The sequence below is a fragment of the Macrotis lagotis genome, chromosome X (genome assembly GCF_037893015.1).
Source record: "Macrotis lagotis isolate mMagLag1 chromosome X, bilby.v1.9.chrom.fasta, whole genome shotgun sequence".
NCBI lineage: Eukaryota > Metazoa > Chordata > Mammalia > Peramelemorphia > Peramelidae > Macrotis > Macrotis lagotis.
In genome coordinates this window covers 417,287,264-417,308,425 of record NC_133666.1, presented here as the reverse complement: position 1 = coordinate 417,308,425, position 21,162 = coordinate 417,287,264, and the positions used below count along the sequence as shown (strand labels likewise).

At 33.8% G+C, this 21,162-nt stretch overlaps 1 protein-coding gene across 7 annotated transcripts in view; it reads right to left on the bottom strand.

Moving 5' to 3' along the window:
* ASPH (aspartate beta-hydroxylase) overlaps nucleotides 1-21,162 on the bottom strand; it is a 263,106-nt gene that overhangs the window by 115,646 nt on the left and 126,298 nt on the right. For all 7 annotated transcript variants that reach the window (XM_074207742.1, XM_074207741.1, XM_074207743.1 and 4 more), the window contains one exon: nucleotides 9,892-9,933. In XM_074207742.1, the coding sequence (XP_074063843.1) occupies nucleotides 9,892-9,933 (42 nt within the window). The remainder of the gene's footprint in view (nucleotides 1-9,891; nucleotides 9,934-21,162) is intronic.

The window sequence follows — 21,162 nt, the reverse complement described above, 5'->3', positions numbered from 1 at the left end:
GATAGTAGATTTTACTTTTAAATCTCAGATAATTTTGGAGAGGGAAGTTTGAGTGGAATGATAGTGTTGGAAGTCAGATTTCAGAAGATATAGGAATGATTTAGGAGAGAGAGTGAGTAGAGACACTCCAGTGCAATTTTTTTTTAAAAAATAGCAGAAAAGTCAGATATATATGTGGAGATCTGGATTGAGAATTAGAAAGACCTGAGTTTAATTGGGTTAGTGAGGTTGACAGTGAATCGTGCTGAGTCTAGAGTCAAGAAGACCTGAGTGAAACTAGCTGTGCTACCCTGGGCAAGTCACTTAGCCTCCTTTCCTCAGTTTGCCCTTCTATAAAATGAACCAGAGAAGGAAATGCCAAACCAACCTTAATATCTTTGTCAAGAAAACACCAAAAATAGGGTCATGAAGAGTCAGTTATCACTGAAAAACAACAATACTCTATATTCAAAATTGCTTTGTACTCTCTCTACTTCATGTCCACCATATGGTTTTTCTGAGTTATCTCCTCGGGGAAGGAGTGGTAGCATGTCAGCCTTATTTTCCCCCATCCTTTTCTTTCTGCCTCTTGCCCCTCAATACTCTGGCTTAATTCTTATCAATCACCTTTCAAGTAAAAAAAGAAAGACTGAAAGATTCATTATCTCATAATCTCCTCTATATGCTCTTTTCCTTGTCTTCACTTTTAGAACCTCTAACTTTCTTTAAAGTCCAATTCAAATACCACCTCCTCCTCTTTAGAAATGAATGACCTTCCCTCATTTAATGTTTTCCAATCCTTCAATTTTTAAATATTATTTTGTATGCCAAATAACATTTTTATTAGTTCCTAATTTCACCATAATTCAGACATATATTTCCTTAGGAAAAACAAATATAACACTAAGATCTCAGGTCACTTTTTTCCCCCTAATCACTAACATATGTTTATTAGATATAGCAGCTAATCAAATGTTCAGATAAAGAACAAAATCGTGCATCTTAGTATGTAAAATATTAAATTTCACACCTACATAGTACAACTTACTTTAAAGATTTTTTTTCAGTGGACCAATTGGAAGATTTTTTTATTCACATACTCCCCAAAAGTATGCTTCATCCCAGGAGGAATCTAGAGTCTCAGAGGGAGGTTTTGTCAGTCCTCAAATGGAAAAACATAAAAAGACCTCAAGGACTTCATCCTTTTCTAAGACAGAAAAGTTGAATGCCTCTCCTGACAAGCATCCATCCTCCTAAGAGTCAAAGTCAATTCAACTGGGTAAAAGGGGGGGAGAAGAGAGTGGGTATGTAGCCCTAGTCAGTGAATCATCCCAATCTCCACAGCAAGGCTTCTAATATTTTTGTGCATAGGATCTCTTTAGTTAAAACGCCTTTCTCAGACTGGAATGTTTAATGCACAGAGTTGTAAAAAAAATGAAATATATTAAGTTATCAAAATATTAAATATTTCAAATAAAAGCTAAGTTGATTAGAGAACTCCTTTTCATCACTAACAAAACTTTTACAGAAAGACTTAACTTCTGATAAGCTCATGAAGTTGAACTCAGCAAAGGGACCAGTACTTTACCTGATAACCCAAGATACTTTGTAATATGTAGAAATAAATAACTTGGGGAAGGTGGGACTGATTTCACTCACTGAAAAGTTCCCAGTATTATATGAGGTTGAAGCAATTGGACTTTGAATAGGGTATAAATATTTTGGGGGCAAGTAAGTGATGCCTTAAGATAGAGCATTGGCTCAGGAGTCAGGAGGATCTAAGGTCAAATTCAACCTCAGACCCTTGATACTTACTAATTGTGTGAATATAATGGAAAAGACATTAACTAGCTGAATTATCTTGGTTCAGCCCCTTTTATCTCTTCTGGATTTCCTTATCTTTAAAATGATGTGGTTAGCCTGATGATCTTTTTTTGTTTTGGGTTTTTTTTTTTTCTTTTTGAGACTGGGTCCCTCTAACTCATCCAGTCTGGAAATGCAGTGAGTATTCCACTGATGATTGTGACTTACTACTTATATGACTTGGGTGAAGTACTTCATCTCCATATGCCTAGTTTTCATCACTGAAAAACTGAGGTTGGGCTAGAAAAGCCTCTGATGTCCTTTAATATAAGTGGCAGAAAAGAAACATAAACAAAATCCCTAGTTAAGTATGGAAGAAGCAGAGTTTACTTCTAGCTCCACTGAATATGTTATGGCACAAGAAAGAAGGAGAGAGAGAGATCATAGGAAAGTTCATTGAGAAGGTGACTTCCAAGCTGGATCTGGAAGGCTGATGTATGGGGATTTCATCAGGAGATGATGGAAAAGAAGGTAAAAGGGAAAAACTTGAGTTAAATCATGGCAGTGGAGCACTGTGTTCAAGGAACCGTGAACATCCATTTGGAACACTGGATATTTAAAGGAAAGTTACAAGAAAAAAGATGGGAAAGGGAGATTGGAGGTAGATCATGATGATGGTTCTCAGATGACAGGCCTTGCTGCTGACACTTAAGAAAGTGTCACCTTGCATGAATTCTGATGAGAGTGAATCTTGGCTACAATGACTAGAATGACTGCAAGAGAAAAGACTGGTGAATGGTTGAACAAGTTGTGGTATAGGTTGTAAAGAAATACTACTGTACTATAAAAAAATGATGATCTCAATGATCTTAAAATACCAGGTAAAATTGCACAATATAATGAAGAATATAGTGAGTAAAAGCAAGAGACTATTGTCTGTAGTAACAATCACACTGTTTTAAGAATAACTTTGAGTGAAAAAGGTATTTTATAAATATGTAAATTAACTGCAAAAGACCTATGAAGAAAGATGCTATCTGCATCCAGAAAAAGAACTGATAAATAAGTATAGAATGATACACACCACACAGACACAGACAGACAGACAGACAGACACACACACACACACACACACACACACAAGTCCAATTTTAGGGCAGTCTGGGAAGAAAAAATGGAATTAAAGAAAAAATTGCATGATAAATTTATTATATGTTTAAAATGAAAAGCAAGTTATACATAATAGATTTGTAGTTTCATTGCAATCATCTTTTTATTATGCCATGTTATAGAAATACTGGTATTATTTCAAAAATTAAAAATAAAATAATTTCAATTTTTTTTAAAAAAAGAAAAAGTTACAAGGCAACTGTAATAATCTAGACCAAATTAGGTTGTGGCAGTGGGAAAAAAAAAGAGAATTTGTATGTGAAATCTACTAGACAGAGAAAAAGGAATCTAAGATGATTGATATTTCAAAGTTAAAAGGATAGTTATTAAAAGAAATAACAAAGAGGTGATAAAGTTTCACAAACTTGAAGAATTTGGAATTGTCTTTTTAATAAATAATCAGCCTTAAGTCAATGCATTGCTTTCAATTTCTGCTGTATCCCTTCTGTTAATGTAAGCACCAAATTTTACTTGTTTACTAGTGCCCTCTAGTGTACATTTAGTGTATAGTTTCTTCAAAGACTGATTTCTTGCTTGAGAGAAATTAGGATTTTTTTAAAAATGACTTCTTTTTAAATGTATGAGATATTCAACCATTTTAGCAAAGATAATAAATTAAAGAGAAGTAAGTATCTAAGGAATATATTTAATCTGTCTAATACTGAAATGTAATGTGTAAATATGTGCACAGAGCTACCTAAAAGTAAAGATATCCTAGATTTCATAACAAGATTTCTTTCAATGAGGTCATGTTACAGTATAATCAAAAAACACTTGATCAAAAAATAAAATATTTGTAAGACTCAGAACACTGTTTATGCTTCCTACCTCTGAAACTTAAGTTTTCTACTTCTCAGTTATAATAACACAATAAAAATTAAACCAAAAATGAAATTACCAGATTCAACAAATTTTAGGAGCATGATTTTGTGACTATTAAGAATTTAGCCATCAATTATAATGATTAGTATTCTATATCTATTTTTCCATTTATGTATAATGAAATATTGACTGCTCTGTGTAGTCAACATCCAGTGGAGAAGAACTGACCAATAAAAGTTAAATGAATGGGATGCCTTTCATCTTCATACATAAACATATCTCAAGTATGGAATAAGAATATTAGTTAAATTATTAAATTATATATTTAGAATTTAGCCCCCTCTTTGAAAAATTAATTCTAATTCTCTGATTCTACTGCGCAACTGATTTAACCTTTTGAGATCTCAGTTTCCTCAACTGTAAAATGAAGGACTCGGACTAGATAACTTATGAGGTCCCCTTCAGTTCTAAAGTTTTGATTCTTTGATGCTTTGCCCAAAAAAGAGGGTGAGAGAGAGGGAAATATAACATTCAACCAAACCTAGGTTAAATTCTAAAATAATACCTAAAATAAATTTAAAAATTGAAGTTTTTAATCTAAGGTATGTCACCCTCATCAAATTGGAGAAATTTTTAACTACAAACTTCTGTTTTCCTTCACATTAAATTCAAGTGAGAAATTTTAAAGTGTCACTTAGGATGTTCTGCTTTCTAAAAGGAGCATTATATTAAGTAAAGCATTTATTTAAATATCATGAACAAGGTACTATATTCAGCACGAAGGATATAAATACGAGCAAAAAGAATGACAGCATTCTAATGAAAGAAGACAACACATAAAAGAGGGCAAAAGAACAGGGGATGAAAAAAAGAATAGGGGATGAGGGTAACTCACAGGGGTTACAATGAGGGTAACTGGTTATTTACACAAAGGAGGGACTCAAAAAAGAAAGAGGGATTCAACAGTGAGAGAGATAGAAACCAGAGAAGTGGAGGTGTATATATAAAGTGAAAGATACTAAGGAAGAGGCTGACAGGTAGTCCTGTGAAAATCACTAGCTGAGTCCATAATAGGAGAGAATACAGTTGGCATAGAGCATATTGAATATGTAGGCAGAGTGAACAGAATGACAGGCCTGGGGTAAGGATGATTCATCTTTCTGATTTCAAGACCCTTACTAGCTTAGGACCCTGGATATGTCATTTAACCCTATTTGCCTCAGTTTCTTCATAAATGAAATGAGTTGGAGAAGGAAATGGCAACTACTCCAGAATCTGTGCCAAGACAAATGCTATAAGGTGTGAAGAAGAGTCAGACACAATTGAAACAACACAACAACAAAATGGGTGGCATGACTACTTCCTCAAATGGAAGATTCTAAGTGAAACTCAGAAATCTCAGGAAGAGGCATCCCATTTGCTTCTTTGGATCAACTAATGAAATTAAATACATCAATTTTATGCAACAATTATAATTACTGATGATAAAAATCAGAGGTCTGCAGTGGGATCACTAAAAATATTCCGAATGAATCTATAGTAGTAATGTTGATTCCTAATAAGAGAAATTATATATTTAAGGATTATATTTTTCAATAAAGGCATTTAAAGTTATAATTGTAGGAATTTCTTTTTAATAGTTTATCATTATTCCATTATATATTACATGAAAGTAGAACCAAAAATTCATATTTTACCAAACTTTAAATTGTTAAAATATAATTGATCTTGATGCTTATACTTTAATCCTAAAGAAGATCATGACATCAGAGATGATGCCATGTCAAGCAGGTGAACTGGATTTGAGTGAGAGGGTGCTGTACTAAGTCACCAGCCTCACTTTCTCCTCCAGAGCCATCTGGATCCAATGGCAAGATATGAATCGGAAGGACTGGAGATGGTTCTGGGTGGTAGTCAATCAGGATTAAGTGACTTGCCCAAGGTCCCACAGCTAGTATCAAGTGTTTGAAGATGGATTTGAATTCTAATCTCTTGACTCCAGAGACAGTGTTCTATCCCCACTGTGTAAGATCAATAGTCATTTCTTTTTTTATTTTTAGCAAGGCAATGGGGTTAAAGTGACTTGCCCAAGGACACACAGTGGGTAATTATTAAGTGCCTGTGACCACATTTGAACTCAGGTTCTCCTAACTCCAGAGTTAGTGTTCTATCCACTGAGTCACCTAGCTTCCCTCAATAGTCAGAGAATATCACTAAATTGGAAGCCTTGGTTCTCTCCAAAGCTTCAGTCAGGGAATGAGAGAGGAGGAGAAAGGAAGGAGAGAAAAAAAGAAAAAGAAAGAGACAGAGACAAATTGATAGAGAGACAGAAAGATTTTTATATACTAAATTCCACTCTACAGTAGATTCCAATGCAATCATCCTAAATGTTCATTTGGACACCACCTAGGAACTTGCTTTTCTGACTATTCTCAATCAGACAAAGAAGCATCAGCCAATCTCTTCTAAAAGATTGTTTTTAAATCTAATTCTTGGCTTTCAAATAACAGAAAGTTTGGTGATCAAGGTGACACATACACACTGTTCTTGTACTGGCAAACCTGGGATTTATTGGATATGCTTTTGTATAGTTATAGTAGATAATATTAATATTAATAGCAGTTATTTGTATAGTTATAGTAGATAATACCTCCCTCATATTTAAATTAAAACTATTTATAGGTTCACTTTTTACTTTCTTTTTTAGATGATTCAATAATTTTTTAAATTGAGTACAATTCTGAGACAAGTGTTGGAATCCCAAGGTAAAATTCCATTACTGAGGTTTAATCTTCTGACTACGAAAAATTCAATTTGCCTCAGTTTGTTTATATATAAAATGGGAATAACAAATTCATAATCTCATAAAGTTTTGTTATTTGTTTCTATAAACAATACTGTGAGCTAGGTAGGGAAGGTCTTATCATCCCCATTTAACAGATGAGCAAACTGAGAAATCTCTGCTTTCATGGTGACAATGTCATAGTGAATAGGACTGAACAGGGAAAGAACCTTGGAAATCACCTGATCCAGCTTCTTCATGAAGTGACTGATTACCCATAAGGTAAAGTGATTTGCCTAAATTCTCACAACAGGTAAGCCCAAGTCAGAGGCTTACTGTTTTTTCCTTTTCTTCATATTAAGGTTTAGCACAGTCTTGACTCTTAAATTAAAAATACCATAATATTTGAGAAATGAAGTTTATAATCAAAAACAAGTATATCCATGTTCTAACAATTAAACCATATTGACTTTTTGTAATCTAGCATAGAGAGGCCTGCATGACATGTGAGTAGAATTAAATTGATATTAAGTTAAAACTCTCATCAAGTCAATGTTTCACTCATTGTCCAATGTAAAATTTAGTGGTACAAGAAAATTCAATGCTAATTTGGAACTATACTCAAAGGGTTGAAAAACCATGCCTATCCTTTGATTTAGTAATGTCATTATCATTCTAAAAGAGATAGTAGTTGTTAGTAAGATTTGTTTCAAGGTACTTAAGGCTGAAAAAAGGTATAACTGACTGATAATGTACATGTAGATCACACTGGTATCCTTTTGTTGAGAAAAGAGTGAAAGGCAGACCTCCAATTCATTGGGTGGATTATTTGGCTGTACAAGCCAAGATCAGAAGGAAAGTAGAAAATTGTAGGAAAAATTTATAGATGGTTTCTCAGATAAAGGTCTCATATCTAAAATATATAAAGAACTCTGTCAAATCTATAAGAACACAAGGCATTCCCCAATTGAGAAATGATTTACAAAAGTAGGGGTGGCTAGGTGGTGCAGTGGATGAAGCACCAGTCCTGGAGTCAGGAGTACCTGGGTTCAAATCCAGTCTCAGACACTTAATAATTACCTAGCTGTGTGGCCTTGGTCAAGCCACTTAACCCCATTTGCCTTGCAAAAACCTAAAAAAGCAAAAAACAAAAGAGATACAAAAGGCATCTTTCTAATGAAGAAATCAAAACAATTTAGTCATATGAAAAAATGCTCTATATCATTATTAGAGAAATTAAAATTAAATCAACCTTGAGATATCATCTTACATCTGAAAGATTGACTAAAATGATTGAAAGGAAAGCAAAAAATTTTGGAGAGAATATGGAAAAAAATTGGAAATGAATAGATTGTTGTGAATTGACTGAACTATTTTGGAGAGCAATCTGGAATTATGCCAAAGAGTTATTAAAATGCCTATACCCACTAAACCAGCAATGCCACTATTGAGTCTATTTCCAGAGATGTTTAGGGAAAGGAAAAGAACATATATATATATACATATATATATATATATGTATATATATATATATATATGTATATATATATATATATATATTTTTTTTTTTTCTAAAATGTTTACTGGAACTTTCAGGGATGCCCATCAATTGAGGAAAGACTAAGACTAAAAACATTTGTGGAATATGTTTTGGGATGGAATAATACTGTGCTATAAGAAAGAGAAATAAAATGATCCCAGAAAAACAAGGAAAGATGCACTGAATAATAAAGAGTAAAATGAACAGAACCAAGAAAACATTGACTACAGTAACAGCAATAATATTTTATGAATGACTTTGAATAAATGTTATTTGGACTATTATAAATAACCAAATTAAACATAAAGGAAAAATGGAGAAAAAACTATATCTAGAGAAAGAAATGATAAATAGAAGTATATGTAGAACAATTTTGCATACACACTTATCTAGTGGTGTCTAATAATGGGAATCTATAAGGGAGGGGGAAGGGGAAAAAGAAATTTATGTAATAATTTTTTTTAAATAGTAAGCTGTACATACATCTGTAGTTTCAGATACAATCATCTTTTTATTATACTAAGTTATAGAAATTTCTGTTTTATCCTATAAATTAAAATAGCTTGTATGCTACATACATGGGTATTTTAGGATATTCTTGTGTATGATGGCACCTAGAAAAAGCTATCTACTATATCAGGTAGCCTTCCTGTGAAGAATTTAAAGGACACCATGTACAGAAGTTAGGCAGGATCAAAAAGTGATGAAGGGCAGGGATCTGCATCATTAGAGGGAATCTATACATCAGTAAAATAACAAATCCTTTGCAGATTTGATTGTAATCATTCAGAAAGCATCCACTTTTAGCTAATTTTCAAAAATGGCAGTTCACAGAGGAATCTACTACACATTTCCAAATTTTCCCAACAGGACAAATGGAACAGAGCCTCTGTAGCCCAACAAAATACGTGAGTTCCAATATTACTCTGATGCCTGAAGAAGGGGGACGTAATTTGTTTAGGACTTCAATGAGAGAGCACACACACACACACACCTGTTTTTTTTTCCTTTTAAGCAGGTGAAAGATATCTTTTACAATATGCTTTTTTCAGTCAAGTCCAGTAAAGTGATGAAGTGATCAAATCAGAAGTAAAACACCAAGGATGAATATTGGAATATCGATATTAGTATTCCCACAGTATGCCTTTTCTAGCATATGCAATAAGCAACTGACAAGACTGTGTTAGGTACCTACTATATGAAAAGCATTGTGATGATATGCAATCCTAGTTTCTAACTTTTTTCCTCTGATTCTACAGCATATAATGTTTTAACAAGTAGTAACAGTTAACAATTCACCCTCTATATTTAGGCAACTGAATAAGAACAATGAATATAGTGCTGGACCTGGAAGCAGGAAAATGAGTTCGAATTCAGTCTCAAACACTCATTAGATGAATGACCAATTTGCTTAACTTTTTTTTTTGCCTGAGTTTCTTGTAAAATGGAGACAATATAAGCATAAACCTCCTAGGGATGGTATGAGGACAAATGAGATATTAATTGTAATGCACTTGGCACATAAGAGATATATAAATGTTACTGTTATTAATACTACCAATAAATATTAATAAAATATTTATATTAATTCACTAATTATTTAGTTTGAACTAAATCACATTATTCAGTATGAGAATAGTGACTCTATAGCAGTACCTACTTAATATAAGAAAAAATTCAAATGAAAACAAAATTTTTAGAGAGAAAAATTGAATATAATATTATGTTGCTTATTAATTGCATAGTGACTTCTATACATATATTATAGTTGAATAGTTAAACAAAATGATCTTACCTTTTTCTTTTTGTTCTGGATCTTCTGTTTTCACAACCATTTCTGAAATATTAGATAAAAAAACAAGAAACATAAAACTCAGCATTCAGAATCTCAAAGAATAAAAATAGTGTTTTAATCTTTTTCTGAATAGTGATGACCTCATTCATCATCCTTGAATCCCTAGTACCCACAGTACTTTGAATAATAGGAGCTTAATTAATAAATATTTACTGATTGAATTTCAAGAAAAATGAAATTCAAATCAATTTTTAAAAATTCTCTTACTATTGAACGTTTTAAAAATGAAATTTATTCTAGTGCAATGATGTCAAGTCCTTGGGGGTTCACTAAGTGGTGCATTGGATAGAGTTCTGGATCTGGAATCTGTAAGATTCCTCTCCCAAAATCTAAATTCTGGGTTTCAGACACTTAATAGCTTTGTGATCTTTAACTTTCTTTGTCTCAGTTTCCTTATGCATAAAATGAATTGGAGAAGATAGCAAACCACTCCAGAATCTTTGCCAAGAAAACCCCAAATGGGGTCACAAATAGTCATAACTGAAATGACTAAACAACAACACTATATCCTACGATAAATGTGCAATTTGAGTGAAGCTATAAGGGAAAAAAAGAAAGTACATTCTAACAAAGTTTAACATCTTTTCACAGTCATAATAACATTTCTATGATATTCTCATAAGAGAATTTTAGCACATGGCATGACAGCCAAAGACACACAATGAATAGCAGTCCTAGTACTCTACAGTCATATTATGCTTAAGGGCAGAGGAGGAAAAATGGAAGGATCAAAGGGTTTGGAGTTTGGAGTCAGGACCCGGGTTTAAATTCTAGCTCTGCACTACTGCACTATTCAGTATCAAAATTTTATAAATACCCTTCTTTCTCCCCAGCCCAACATGAACCAGGATGGTCAGTGGCTCAGCTGAGTGTTTTTTCCACCAGGATATTTACCATCAGTTACTATTGCCACTCAAAAACAGCTTGAAAGGAAAAGTAGGAATCTTTTAGACCCCTCATAGCTAAATTAAGAAAAGTTTTGGAGAAACGTAGACAGCCCTAATTCATGTGCTTATTGCTCAACTACTTTTTTAAAAAACTTATTTATTTTTTCATCAATATACACATGTATATTTTAAGTTATAATATTTCCTTCCACCCTCTTTTCCCATCCACCCTCCTTTCCCATCCCCCCTCCCCTCAGTGGTGAACAGTCAGGTTAGCATCATACATACATATTTTTGATAAACATGTTTACAGATTAGTAATTATAGGTATGCGGAATTAGGATTAAGGGAAGAGATACATAGGAGATAATTTTTATAAAGTGTTCATCAGATTCTGAAGGGTTGTTTTTTGTTTTGTTTTGTTTTTATTCGTCTGGATGGGAATTACATTGTCCATAGCTGATTTAATAGGGCTATCCTAGCTCTCTGAACTGCTGAGAGGACTTATTCCATCAAGGTTGATCATCTCACATTGTTGTTGTTAATGTATACATTGTTCTCTTGGTTCTGCTCCCTTCACTCAGCATCAGATCCTGTGAGTTCATTTGCTCTTAATGGAGTTTGTTAGAAACCGTCAAACACTCCTGGCTTTTTATTAAAATCTGAAAGCTCCTTTTAGAAGAAGGCAGTTGTCTCTTAAATGCTGGTCCTTTTTTGAGCTAGCCCATTCCTTTGTTTTCACCAAAAACTTCATTTCAGTATTAGAAAAATTTTCAGAGTATCAAGTGTGAGAATGCACAGGATTTTCCAGAGCTGGATAAGTATGTCTAAACCTTCTCTATAATTTAACAATATAGATTCAGCACTCAGGAAGACCTAAACATTATGACTCCTGGATCAGGATTTACAGATATACTATATTAGAAGTTGTCTGTACTAATAAGGAAAAAATGTTAAACACAATTCTTCATGTATAACCTATATCAAATTGTTTGTTGCCATGGGGATGGGGGAGGTGAAGAAAGCATAGTAGAGAAATGGATAAGTTAATTTAAAAAAAAGTTACATATCAGCAGTTAAGTACCTATTCTGTTGCTACAGAATAAGAGAATGGAACTATATATTATATAGTCTTTGCAATGGAAATCTGGCATGATTTGGATTCCAAGGAACCCAGCCTTGAATTCCTTCCCTGTTACTATTTAAGTGACAGAAGCACCCTGGATCCCAATTCTCTCCTCTGTAAAATATGAGATTTAAGACTATGTCATATCTGAGATCTTTTTTTATCCAAATCTTTTATTTTATGATATTAATGCTTAATAAATCTGCGTACAGAGAGAGAGCTCTACAAGTTCGGCAAATATAAATTTGTTGCAACAACTTCACTGATCTGGAAGGGATCTCAGAGAAATCCACTCATTTCCAGAGAAGGATGCTGAAACTCAGGGAGATAAAAATGAGTGAGAGGTTGCACATATGTTGGTGTCAGTCATTCAGGTCTTCTGATATGAGTCTAGGACTCTTTGTTAAAAATCACCGAGTTATTTTTTTTCACCCATAGATATGATGATAAAGTCAAGTTGTGAATACAATAAATTAGGCTATGTTGTTTCAGGCATAAAAATAGATTGCAACAAGTCGTCCTCCTCACCATCTTGGCCATGCATCTCACAAATTGGGTAGGAGGCAGATCATGCAACAGTTTAGGAATGGATCCATGCAAATCTATCAGTTAATATTGGAACACTCCAAAAAAAATCACTTTTCTTGACTAGGTTCACCAGTTTCATTTTTGTATAAAGAACATCACATTTTAGAACTCTGGTGAGGAGCTCCTTGATACTCCAAAGAACTTCTCTGTATTTAAGCTCTGCTTCCTTGGTTTACTCATCATAAAATGGGGATATCACCCATCTCCCAGAGTTTCACTTGAGAAAAAAGGCATTAACATTTATAAAGTGTTTTAAAAACAAAAGTACTCTGCATAGGCTTGTTGCCGTTGTTACCTTTAATATCCCTGCTTTTGATTTTTGCCTACGTTTACCTTATGGTTGTTACTTTTACCAACATGGAGACTGCTGTTTACCTGGGATAGCAGTGTTGTTGAATATGTTTTTATTAAAGGAATAATTTATCTGAATCCTTACATCTGAAGGATCTAGTAGATGTGGAACCAAGACCAGGATCAAAATGAAAAGCAACAAAATGAAAGAAAAATTTCAATAACCTCAAGAATGTCTTAAAAGAGCAATAAGAGCTAAGTGATATGGATATGAATAGAAACCAAAATTCTAAAGGAAGAAATCAACAAGCTGTATCAAGAAAATAGGGTTTGGGGGTGGCTGGGTGGTACAGTAGATAGAGCACCGGCTCTGGAGTCAGGAGTACCTGAGTTCAAATCCGGCCTCAGACAATAATTACCTAGCTGTGTGGCCTTGGGCAAGCCACTTGACCCCATTGCCTTGCCAAAAAAAAAAAAGTATCATATGTACTACATAATTTTGCTATCTCTAATATTTTATTTTCTCCTCAAGGATATGATTTCTCTCCCAACACATTCAATTTCAATCAATGTATAACATGGAAACAATGTAAAGACTGCCTTCTATGGGGGTGGAGGGAAGGGAGGGTGGAGTAAAGATTGTAAAATTCAAAACCTTACAGAAAATAATGGGTAGAAACTACTATTGCATATAATTGGAAAACAAATAAAATATTAATTTAAAATGAACAGACCACAGGGGGAGGCTATGTGGGATAGAGCACTGGCCTTGGAGTCAGGAGTACCTGAGTTCAAATCCGGTCTCAGACACTTAATAATTACCTAGCTGTGTGGCCTTGGGCAAGCCACTTTACCCCATTGCCTTGCAAAAAAAAAAAAGTAGGGTTTAATACAAAAGAAAAAGTCACTCCACCATGGTAATTTCTTTGAAAAAGAAACAGAATTATATCACAGAAAAAAAATAAAGGCAGAAAGAAAAGTAACTGAACAAAATCAAAAGACAAATTTTGGAGGACAACTCTACAAAAATAAGAAAAGATAAACTTAATAAAGAGATTATATAAAAGACATGATTTCCAAACAAAATTAACATACTGAAAAAATTACAAAATAATACTATGCAGAAATACTGGGAATTTGTTGTAAGATAAAGATCAGGAGAATCCACAGAACAAAAAAGAAAGGAAAACCAAAGTTCAAATCTCCAAAAAACAACATTGTCAAACAAAAAATGCAGGAATGATCTTTTGTTTTTTATTCAGGCAAGGGGGGGAAAATACTCAAAGATAAGTGAATCAGTAAAGCCCAGGCTTACATAATGGTTAAAATCAATCACGGAAAAGCCTAGATATATTTGGAAAAGCAAAGATTGGATAGCATCTCAAAATAACATGCCAGAACATTTGATATTTGATCCTGTAGTTAATAGGGAGTCACTAAAGTTCCTCAGGGGAAGAGGGAAAGGAGAGATGGGGAGATAACCGAACCTATACTTTAGTCAAATCTTCATAGCAGTTGAGAGGAGGATGGATTAGAGTGGGAGGACCTTGAGGCAGAAAAGTTAGAAGGCTCTTGCAACAGTCAATGCAAGAGAAGGGTCTGACCTAGGGGAATAGTTGATGGAGCTACATGACTTACTTGCAATTCCTTAAATATGACACTCCATCTCCAGCCTTTGCCCTTAATGCCCTTCACATCTAGAATGTTCTCTCCCTGGAAGTTCGCCTTCCCTGAAAAGACCCCTCACCTCTGCCTTTTAATAAGCCTGGTTTCCTTCAAGACTCAGCTCAAACTGTACCTTATGTTGGAGGCTCTACTTGGTGTCTCCTAACTGTTGATGCTTTTCCCTTTGAGTCCCTTTTCATGTGTTTTGCATATGACTTGTCTGTACCTAGATATTTCCAAGTTGTCTCCTTCATTACAATGCATGGTCCTTGAGAGCAAAAACTATAGATTTTTTGTTTCTGTTTTGTTTTGCATCTTCTATATTCAGCATTTAGTAAATGCTTAATCAATGTTTGGTGACTGAGCAATTGGGTAGTATGATGGATAGAGCACTGAACCCAGAACTGGGAAGACCTGGATTCACATTCAGGCTCAGACAACCACTATCTGTGTGTCACTGGACAAGACACTTATCTTCGGCCTGCTTTAATTTCCTCATCTCCACAATGGAGATGATAACAGAATCTGCTTCTTAGAGTTGTTGGGAATTTAAAGAGGTAGTTGTAAAGCATTTTGCAAACTTTAAAACATTATAGAAATAATAGCTATTATTATTTGATAACCACATCCTTTTTAGAACATTACAACTGAAATAGAAATTAACAAAGGAAATATAAACCAAAGATACAGACTTAAAATGAGACTAAGTAATAACATCCTGAATAATGATTAGGTCAAAAATAATTCACAGAAACAATAAATAAGCAAAGGCATTTTAAAAGATGATGACGAGACAACACAAGATAGTTTATGTTGTTGCTTAGAAGTGTCTTACTTTTCATGTTCCTATAGGATATTCTTGGCAAAGATACCAGAGTGATTTTCCATTTCCTTCCCCAGTTCATTTTATAGAAGAGGAAACTGAGGCAAACAGTGACTTGTCCAGGGTTAAGTATCAGGGGCTTTTGAACTCAGGTCTTTGACTCCAGGTCAAAATACTCTATCCACTGCCCCACCTAGTTACCCAGAACAAAACTTATAGCAGGCAGGTAAAGTCTTATTGGCTCAAAGAGTATCAATGAACATATGGAACAATTAAAAAGATGAGTAGGGGGAAAATTGAACAATCCCAAAGCAAGTAAAAATAGAACTCTTGAAAATTGTAGGAGAAATGGGAGAAAACTGAAAATAAAAACATACAAAATAACATTATACTATAGAACCAAAAAACAAAACTAAGACCTTTTTAAAAAGAATAATTGATAAGAGATGGATTGATGTGATCAAGAGGGAAAAATTTTAACTATGAAAATAAAACTTAAGCTTAATTCACAACTGAAGAATTATAATAAATGCTATAAATGTAATTATATTTATTGGTATGTATATATATATATATGCACACACATATATATCCATATATACTTGCATATTTATATAGTCATTTTTATAATTCCTCTCATTGAATTCAATGTATTCATTTTTACACACACACACACACACACACACACACACATAGCAAATCCTCACATTCAAATGAAGCACATGAGCAGGAAACAATGTGGTTTCATGGGGGGAGAAAAAACCACTGTCTAAAATCAGAGAACCTTTATTCAAATCCAGTTCCTCATACTTCTGTGAAGTTTAATCTCTCCTGACCTCAGTTTCCTTATCTTTAAAATAAGAGGATTTGATTAGATGTCCTTGAAGAGTACTTGGAGAGGAGAAAAGTAAATAAAGGCAGGAAAAGAAGGTGGGGGAGGGAGTTCATAGTATTGTTGCTAGTACACCATAAAAGTTTAAGGAATGCCTGTTAAATGACAGTATATAAGTAGTCAGACTGTAAGAATTCCAAAAAATAAATTACAATTTAGAAAAGAAATACAAATAAAAACAGCTCTTCAGTTTCATCTTCCACCAGGCAAACTGGTAAACATGACAAAAGCCAGAAAAGGTGTAGGTTGTTGTAGGTTCTGGGAAGTCAAGCCCAAGTCTAGAAGCTGTTCTAAATATTCAGTATAACAATTTTGGTATTATGTAAAAGAAATGATTAAATTATCCATAATCTTTCACCCTATGATTCCTTTATGAGGTATATACTCCAAAATAAAAGACAAAAACAAGGGTCCAATAACAGGGACCCCAAAAGGCATGGTGCAGCTTTAAGTATAAAGTTTAAAGACTAGGAGCTGGCTATGTGATTGGCAATAATTAGAAACAAAATCCCTTTGAATTGCTTCTTCTCCATGCCTGTAATCTTCTATTCTGTCTCTACTTTATGGAACTCTTCCCTCACAAGACTCAATTCAAGTGTCATCTTCCTAAAAAGTTCTTTCCCAATTTCTCACTTCTCTCCTAGGCTCAAATGAAGTACTATCTTCCTAAAACGTATTTTTCTAATTCTCCAGACCGATGAAATTTATATTTATTTTGCATAATTTCTATTCACTTTATGTGTCAATACCCTTTGTCTCTCCCAATAGAACAGAAGCTCCAATAAGGGATGTTATAACCCCCATTTAGACACAAAGTTATTGAGGGTAGAGAAAGTCTTTTCCCTTCCTTCGTACTGCCAAAGTTTGTCAGAGTGCTTGGCAGAAAGCAGATGTTTAATAAATCTTTACTAACTGATTAATAACTGAAAAGGTAGAAAATTATGGTTTTTATATCCCATGTGCATGTCACATATTTGTTGAATACTTATTGACAAAATAAAATCCATTCCACTGATGAAGTAGAATATTATTGTTTGAAATTACAAAAATGGGAAATTTTAAAAATAAAGTGAATGAAGGCAGAGTAAAGCAGAACCAAAAGAATAGCATATATAATGAATATAGCAAAGCAAATGAAAAGATCAATAAAAGGGGAATTCTTGAGTAAACAAAAGGAAAAAGTGATCTAGAACATTGTAGGAAATGTATCTCCTGGTCTCAAGGCAGAGAGGAAATTAACTATTAAAGTGCCATGACATCTTTGTCAGATGTAGTCACTGAGCAAGTATTCGTTACTGTTTTTCTTTGGTGGAGTGTGAGATGAGGCTTAACATGGAAAAGATTCTTTTCCTAACTATGAGTAATATAAATACAAAGGACTCAAGAAAAATTCATTTTAAATGATTGGTGAGCCTGGATCAAAATATATTCTTATTTATTAAACAAAAGTCTTCTAGTTATCCCACAATGGTCACTTAAAAGTGGAAATTTTAGAATATAATAGTTGGTAATGATGACTGTTTACAAACTGATACTAGACTTCAACACTATGTATCAAAGAATTAGTAAACACTTTCTTAAATTAGAATACTGTTTATACTTCCTCTAAGTCAAAGTATTTATTTCATTTGAAATGTTTTGCTTTTGCTGAAGGCATTAACATCCATCAGTATATGATAATCAATTTTACAATCATATTTGAATATCATTAAATTTGTACTACCTATAAAGTGCTCACATTATAGAACTTTCTAACTACTTCAAAATTGCCCATTTCTGTTACCTTAGAACTATCCTTGACTCCTAATTCCAATTCAACCTTCATATTCAGCCAACTGACAAATTCCATCTCCATAATGTCATTTATTGCTTCAATTCACGAACATTCATTAAATTCAAGGTGCGTTGGAAAAAAATTTCTCTGCCCTCAGTTTACATTCCAATCCAAGGAAGAAAACATGGAGTTTACAAATATGTGCATGTGTATGTATGTGTGTGTGGGGAGAGAGAGAGAGAGAGAGAGAGACAGAGAGACAGAGAGACAGAGAGAATAAATATTCATGGAAAGAATGTTGGGGTGGCAAGCCCACAGTAGTAAACAGATCAAGAAAGACTTCACATATGCTTTTGAAGGAAACAAAGAAATCTAGGTTGAAGTAAAGAAAGGGGTCATTTTCCATGTGGGGAATAGTGTAGTAGAAAGGCAAAGAAATGGGAGATGGGATGTTTTGTGTGAAAATTAATAAAGCTGGTTTGGATAAACAGCAGAAGGTATGAAAGAGAGTTTTGTATAAGACTGAAAAGATAGGTTAGAGTCATGTTGTAAAGGGCTTTAAATGCCAAATTTAAATGCATTTTGTATTTGATTCTTGAAGCAATAGCATGTCACTGGAATTTATAGAGTAGAAAGAAGACATGATCCGGTTTGTGCATTAGGAAAACCAGTCTGGCACTATGGAGAGGATGAATTAGAGAGAGAGGAGCTAAGGAGACCAGGTTAGCAGGCTGTTGGAATAACTTAGGCTTCTGTCCATGGAATAGAGAAAAAATATGTCCAAGGCACTTTGGTAGAATTAGTGAGCCTAATGAATGAGGAAGGGGAATGAAGGGCCAAGGATGACTCTGAGGTTGCTAACCTAGGTGACTTAGTGATGGTTCTGTAATTACTAAAAACAGGAAAATTAAGAAGGTGAGTTTGGAGCGAAAAACATACTGTTTTGCACAGGCTGAGTCTGAGATGTCTTTAGGGCATCTTTTAAAATGTACTCAATATTTCTTATTTGAAGTATACATCTCATACTTTCCTACTCAAAGCAATGTTGCTAAAACATAATTCTGAGTAGTATCTCTCTCTCACACACACAAACATGTGTGCATGTGCATAAACATTTCAGACACACTTCTTGTCTCTAGGGTAATATTAAAATTGTCAGCCTATTCAAGACCATCCACAAACTAGTTCCCATCTGCCTTTCCTATCTTAATTCCTATTATTTCCCTTTATTCACTCTTTATTTTGATCAAATTATCTTCCCTCCTATTTCATTTCCCATCATTGTAACTTTGCTTTGTTCTCCCATATCTGAAATGGAATCATTCCTCAATTCTACTTTGTCATTTTCAAAAAATTAAAATTTATTTCTTAAATTTATTAAACAAACATTTCCATAACGTAGTACAATAAAAGATGAATGCACATAAAACCACAAATTCACTATGTACAACTTGCTTTTCTTTTAATATACAACTAGGCTATCATGTAAATTTCCATTTTTTTCCCTCTTCCCGAACTCTGATATATATATAATGTATGTATGTATTTTCTTAAGTCTACCATTGGAGTTCTTGTTTACCTCAAGACACAACTTAGGCGGGATTCTTTGCAAGCCTTCTGAGCCTTACCATTGTTAACAATCTTTGCCTTCTTACCATTGTTACTAGTCCTTCCCTCCTGAAATTACTTGGCACTATTTTCTATGTACGTTTCTTAGGATCAGAAAAAAAAAGATTTGATTTTGTCTTTGTACCTCTAAAGCCTAAAATAAGTCATAATTTATTTATTAAGCCTCTATTATGTGGAAGCCTTAGTGCTAAGTTCTGGAGATAAAAGTGAAAAATTTGATATTCCCTGATCCTAAAGAATTTTATATTACCCTGAATAGGGAGAGGAGGAGATACAAAATTTACAAAGATAATATAAGACAATTAGAAGAAAAATATATTTATAGTTGGGAGAATCAAGGAAGATGAAATTTCATGAGTTTGCTGACTTTGATTTTTCTTTAATCAAGAACATAACTAAGAATCTCTTAAATTCAAGAAAACATTTTTTCCAAGTTTTACAGGGCTAACTCACAATCTATCACCCCAAATTAAAATTTTCATATAATTCACATGAAGATAAGTAGTTAGGGACATGTACATAGAAAAAAAATAGTTTTACAAAATTAAAATCTGAATACTCTGAAAATGTTCCAATTACAGCTTCACTGGTATTAAACACACCCAAAAAGAAAATGTCCTAAGGGAGATAAATACCCTATTCAAGTTAGTGTGAATTACTTTAATCAGATTAACACCTAATCAAAATTCATTATCAGTCATTAGGGCAAATGACTGGATGTGCTAAGTAACAGTACATAGAAGACAAAATAATGAAATCCAGCATCTGAGAAAGCAGGGGAGGAAAGCAACAGGAAATATAAGAATGCAGTAACTAAGACATTAAGACAAAAAAGAAATTGTGCGTTTTATAATTTTGCCTAGTACCCAATGGGTTTTCAATGTGCCAATAAAAGTAAAACTCCTGTAGCCTTTGGCATAAATGCAATTCTCTGAGGCCTAAGAAGATAAAATGTTGGAAAAGTCAATCAAAAATAAAATTAAAGGTCTAATTTGGAAGGGCTTCAAAACTCCACTTCCCTCAATTCCTCCTAGTACATTTTAGTCTATTTCAGTCCAGTAACTCCCAATCTAAATCTTGTAGTGATTTTTTTAAAAAGGAAAATAGGGTTAAGTGGTTTGCCCAAGGGCCACACAGCTAGGTAATTATTAAGTGTCTGAGGCCGGATTTGAACCCGGGTACTCCTGACTCCAGGGCCGGTGACTCACCACCTAGCTGCCCCTGTTTGTTTCTTTTTGAGTGGTATTGATAGCAAAGAAAAAGTAAAAGGAAGAGAGGTAGGTATAGGATACCTTACTCTTCTCTCTTTCCCAAACATTATCATCAGTATAGTATTTGATATATATTGTTATTCACAAATACCTTTTATTTTAGGTTTTTTCAAGGCAAAGGGGTTAAGTGATTTGCCCAAGGTCACACAGTTAGGTAATTAGTAAATGTCTGAGGCTGGATTTGAACTCGGGTTCTCCTGACTCCAGGTCTGGTGCTCTATTCACTGTGTCACTCAGATGCCCCATACAAATACCTTTTAGACCA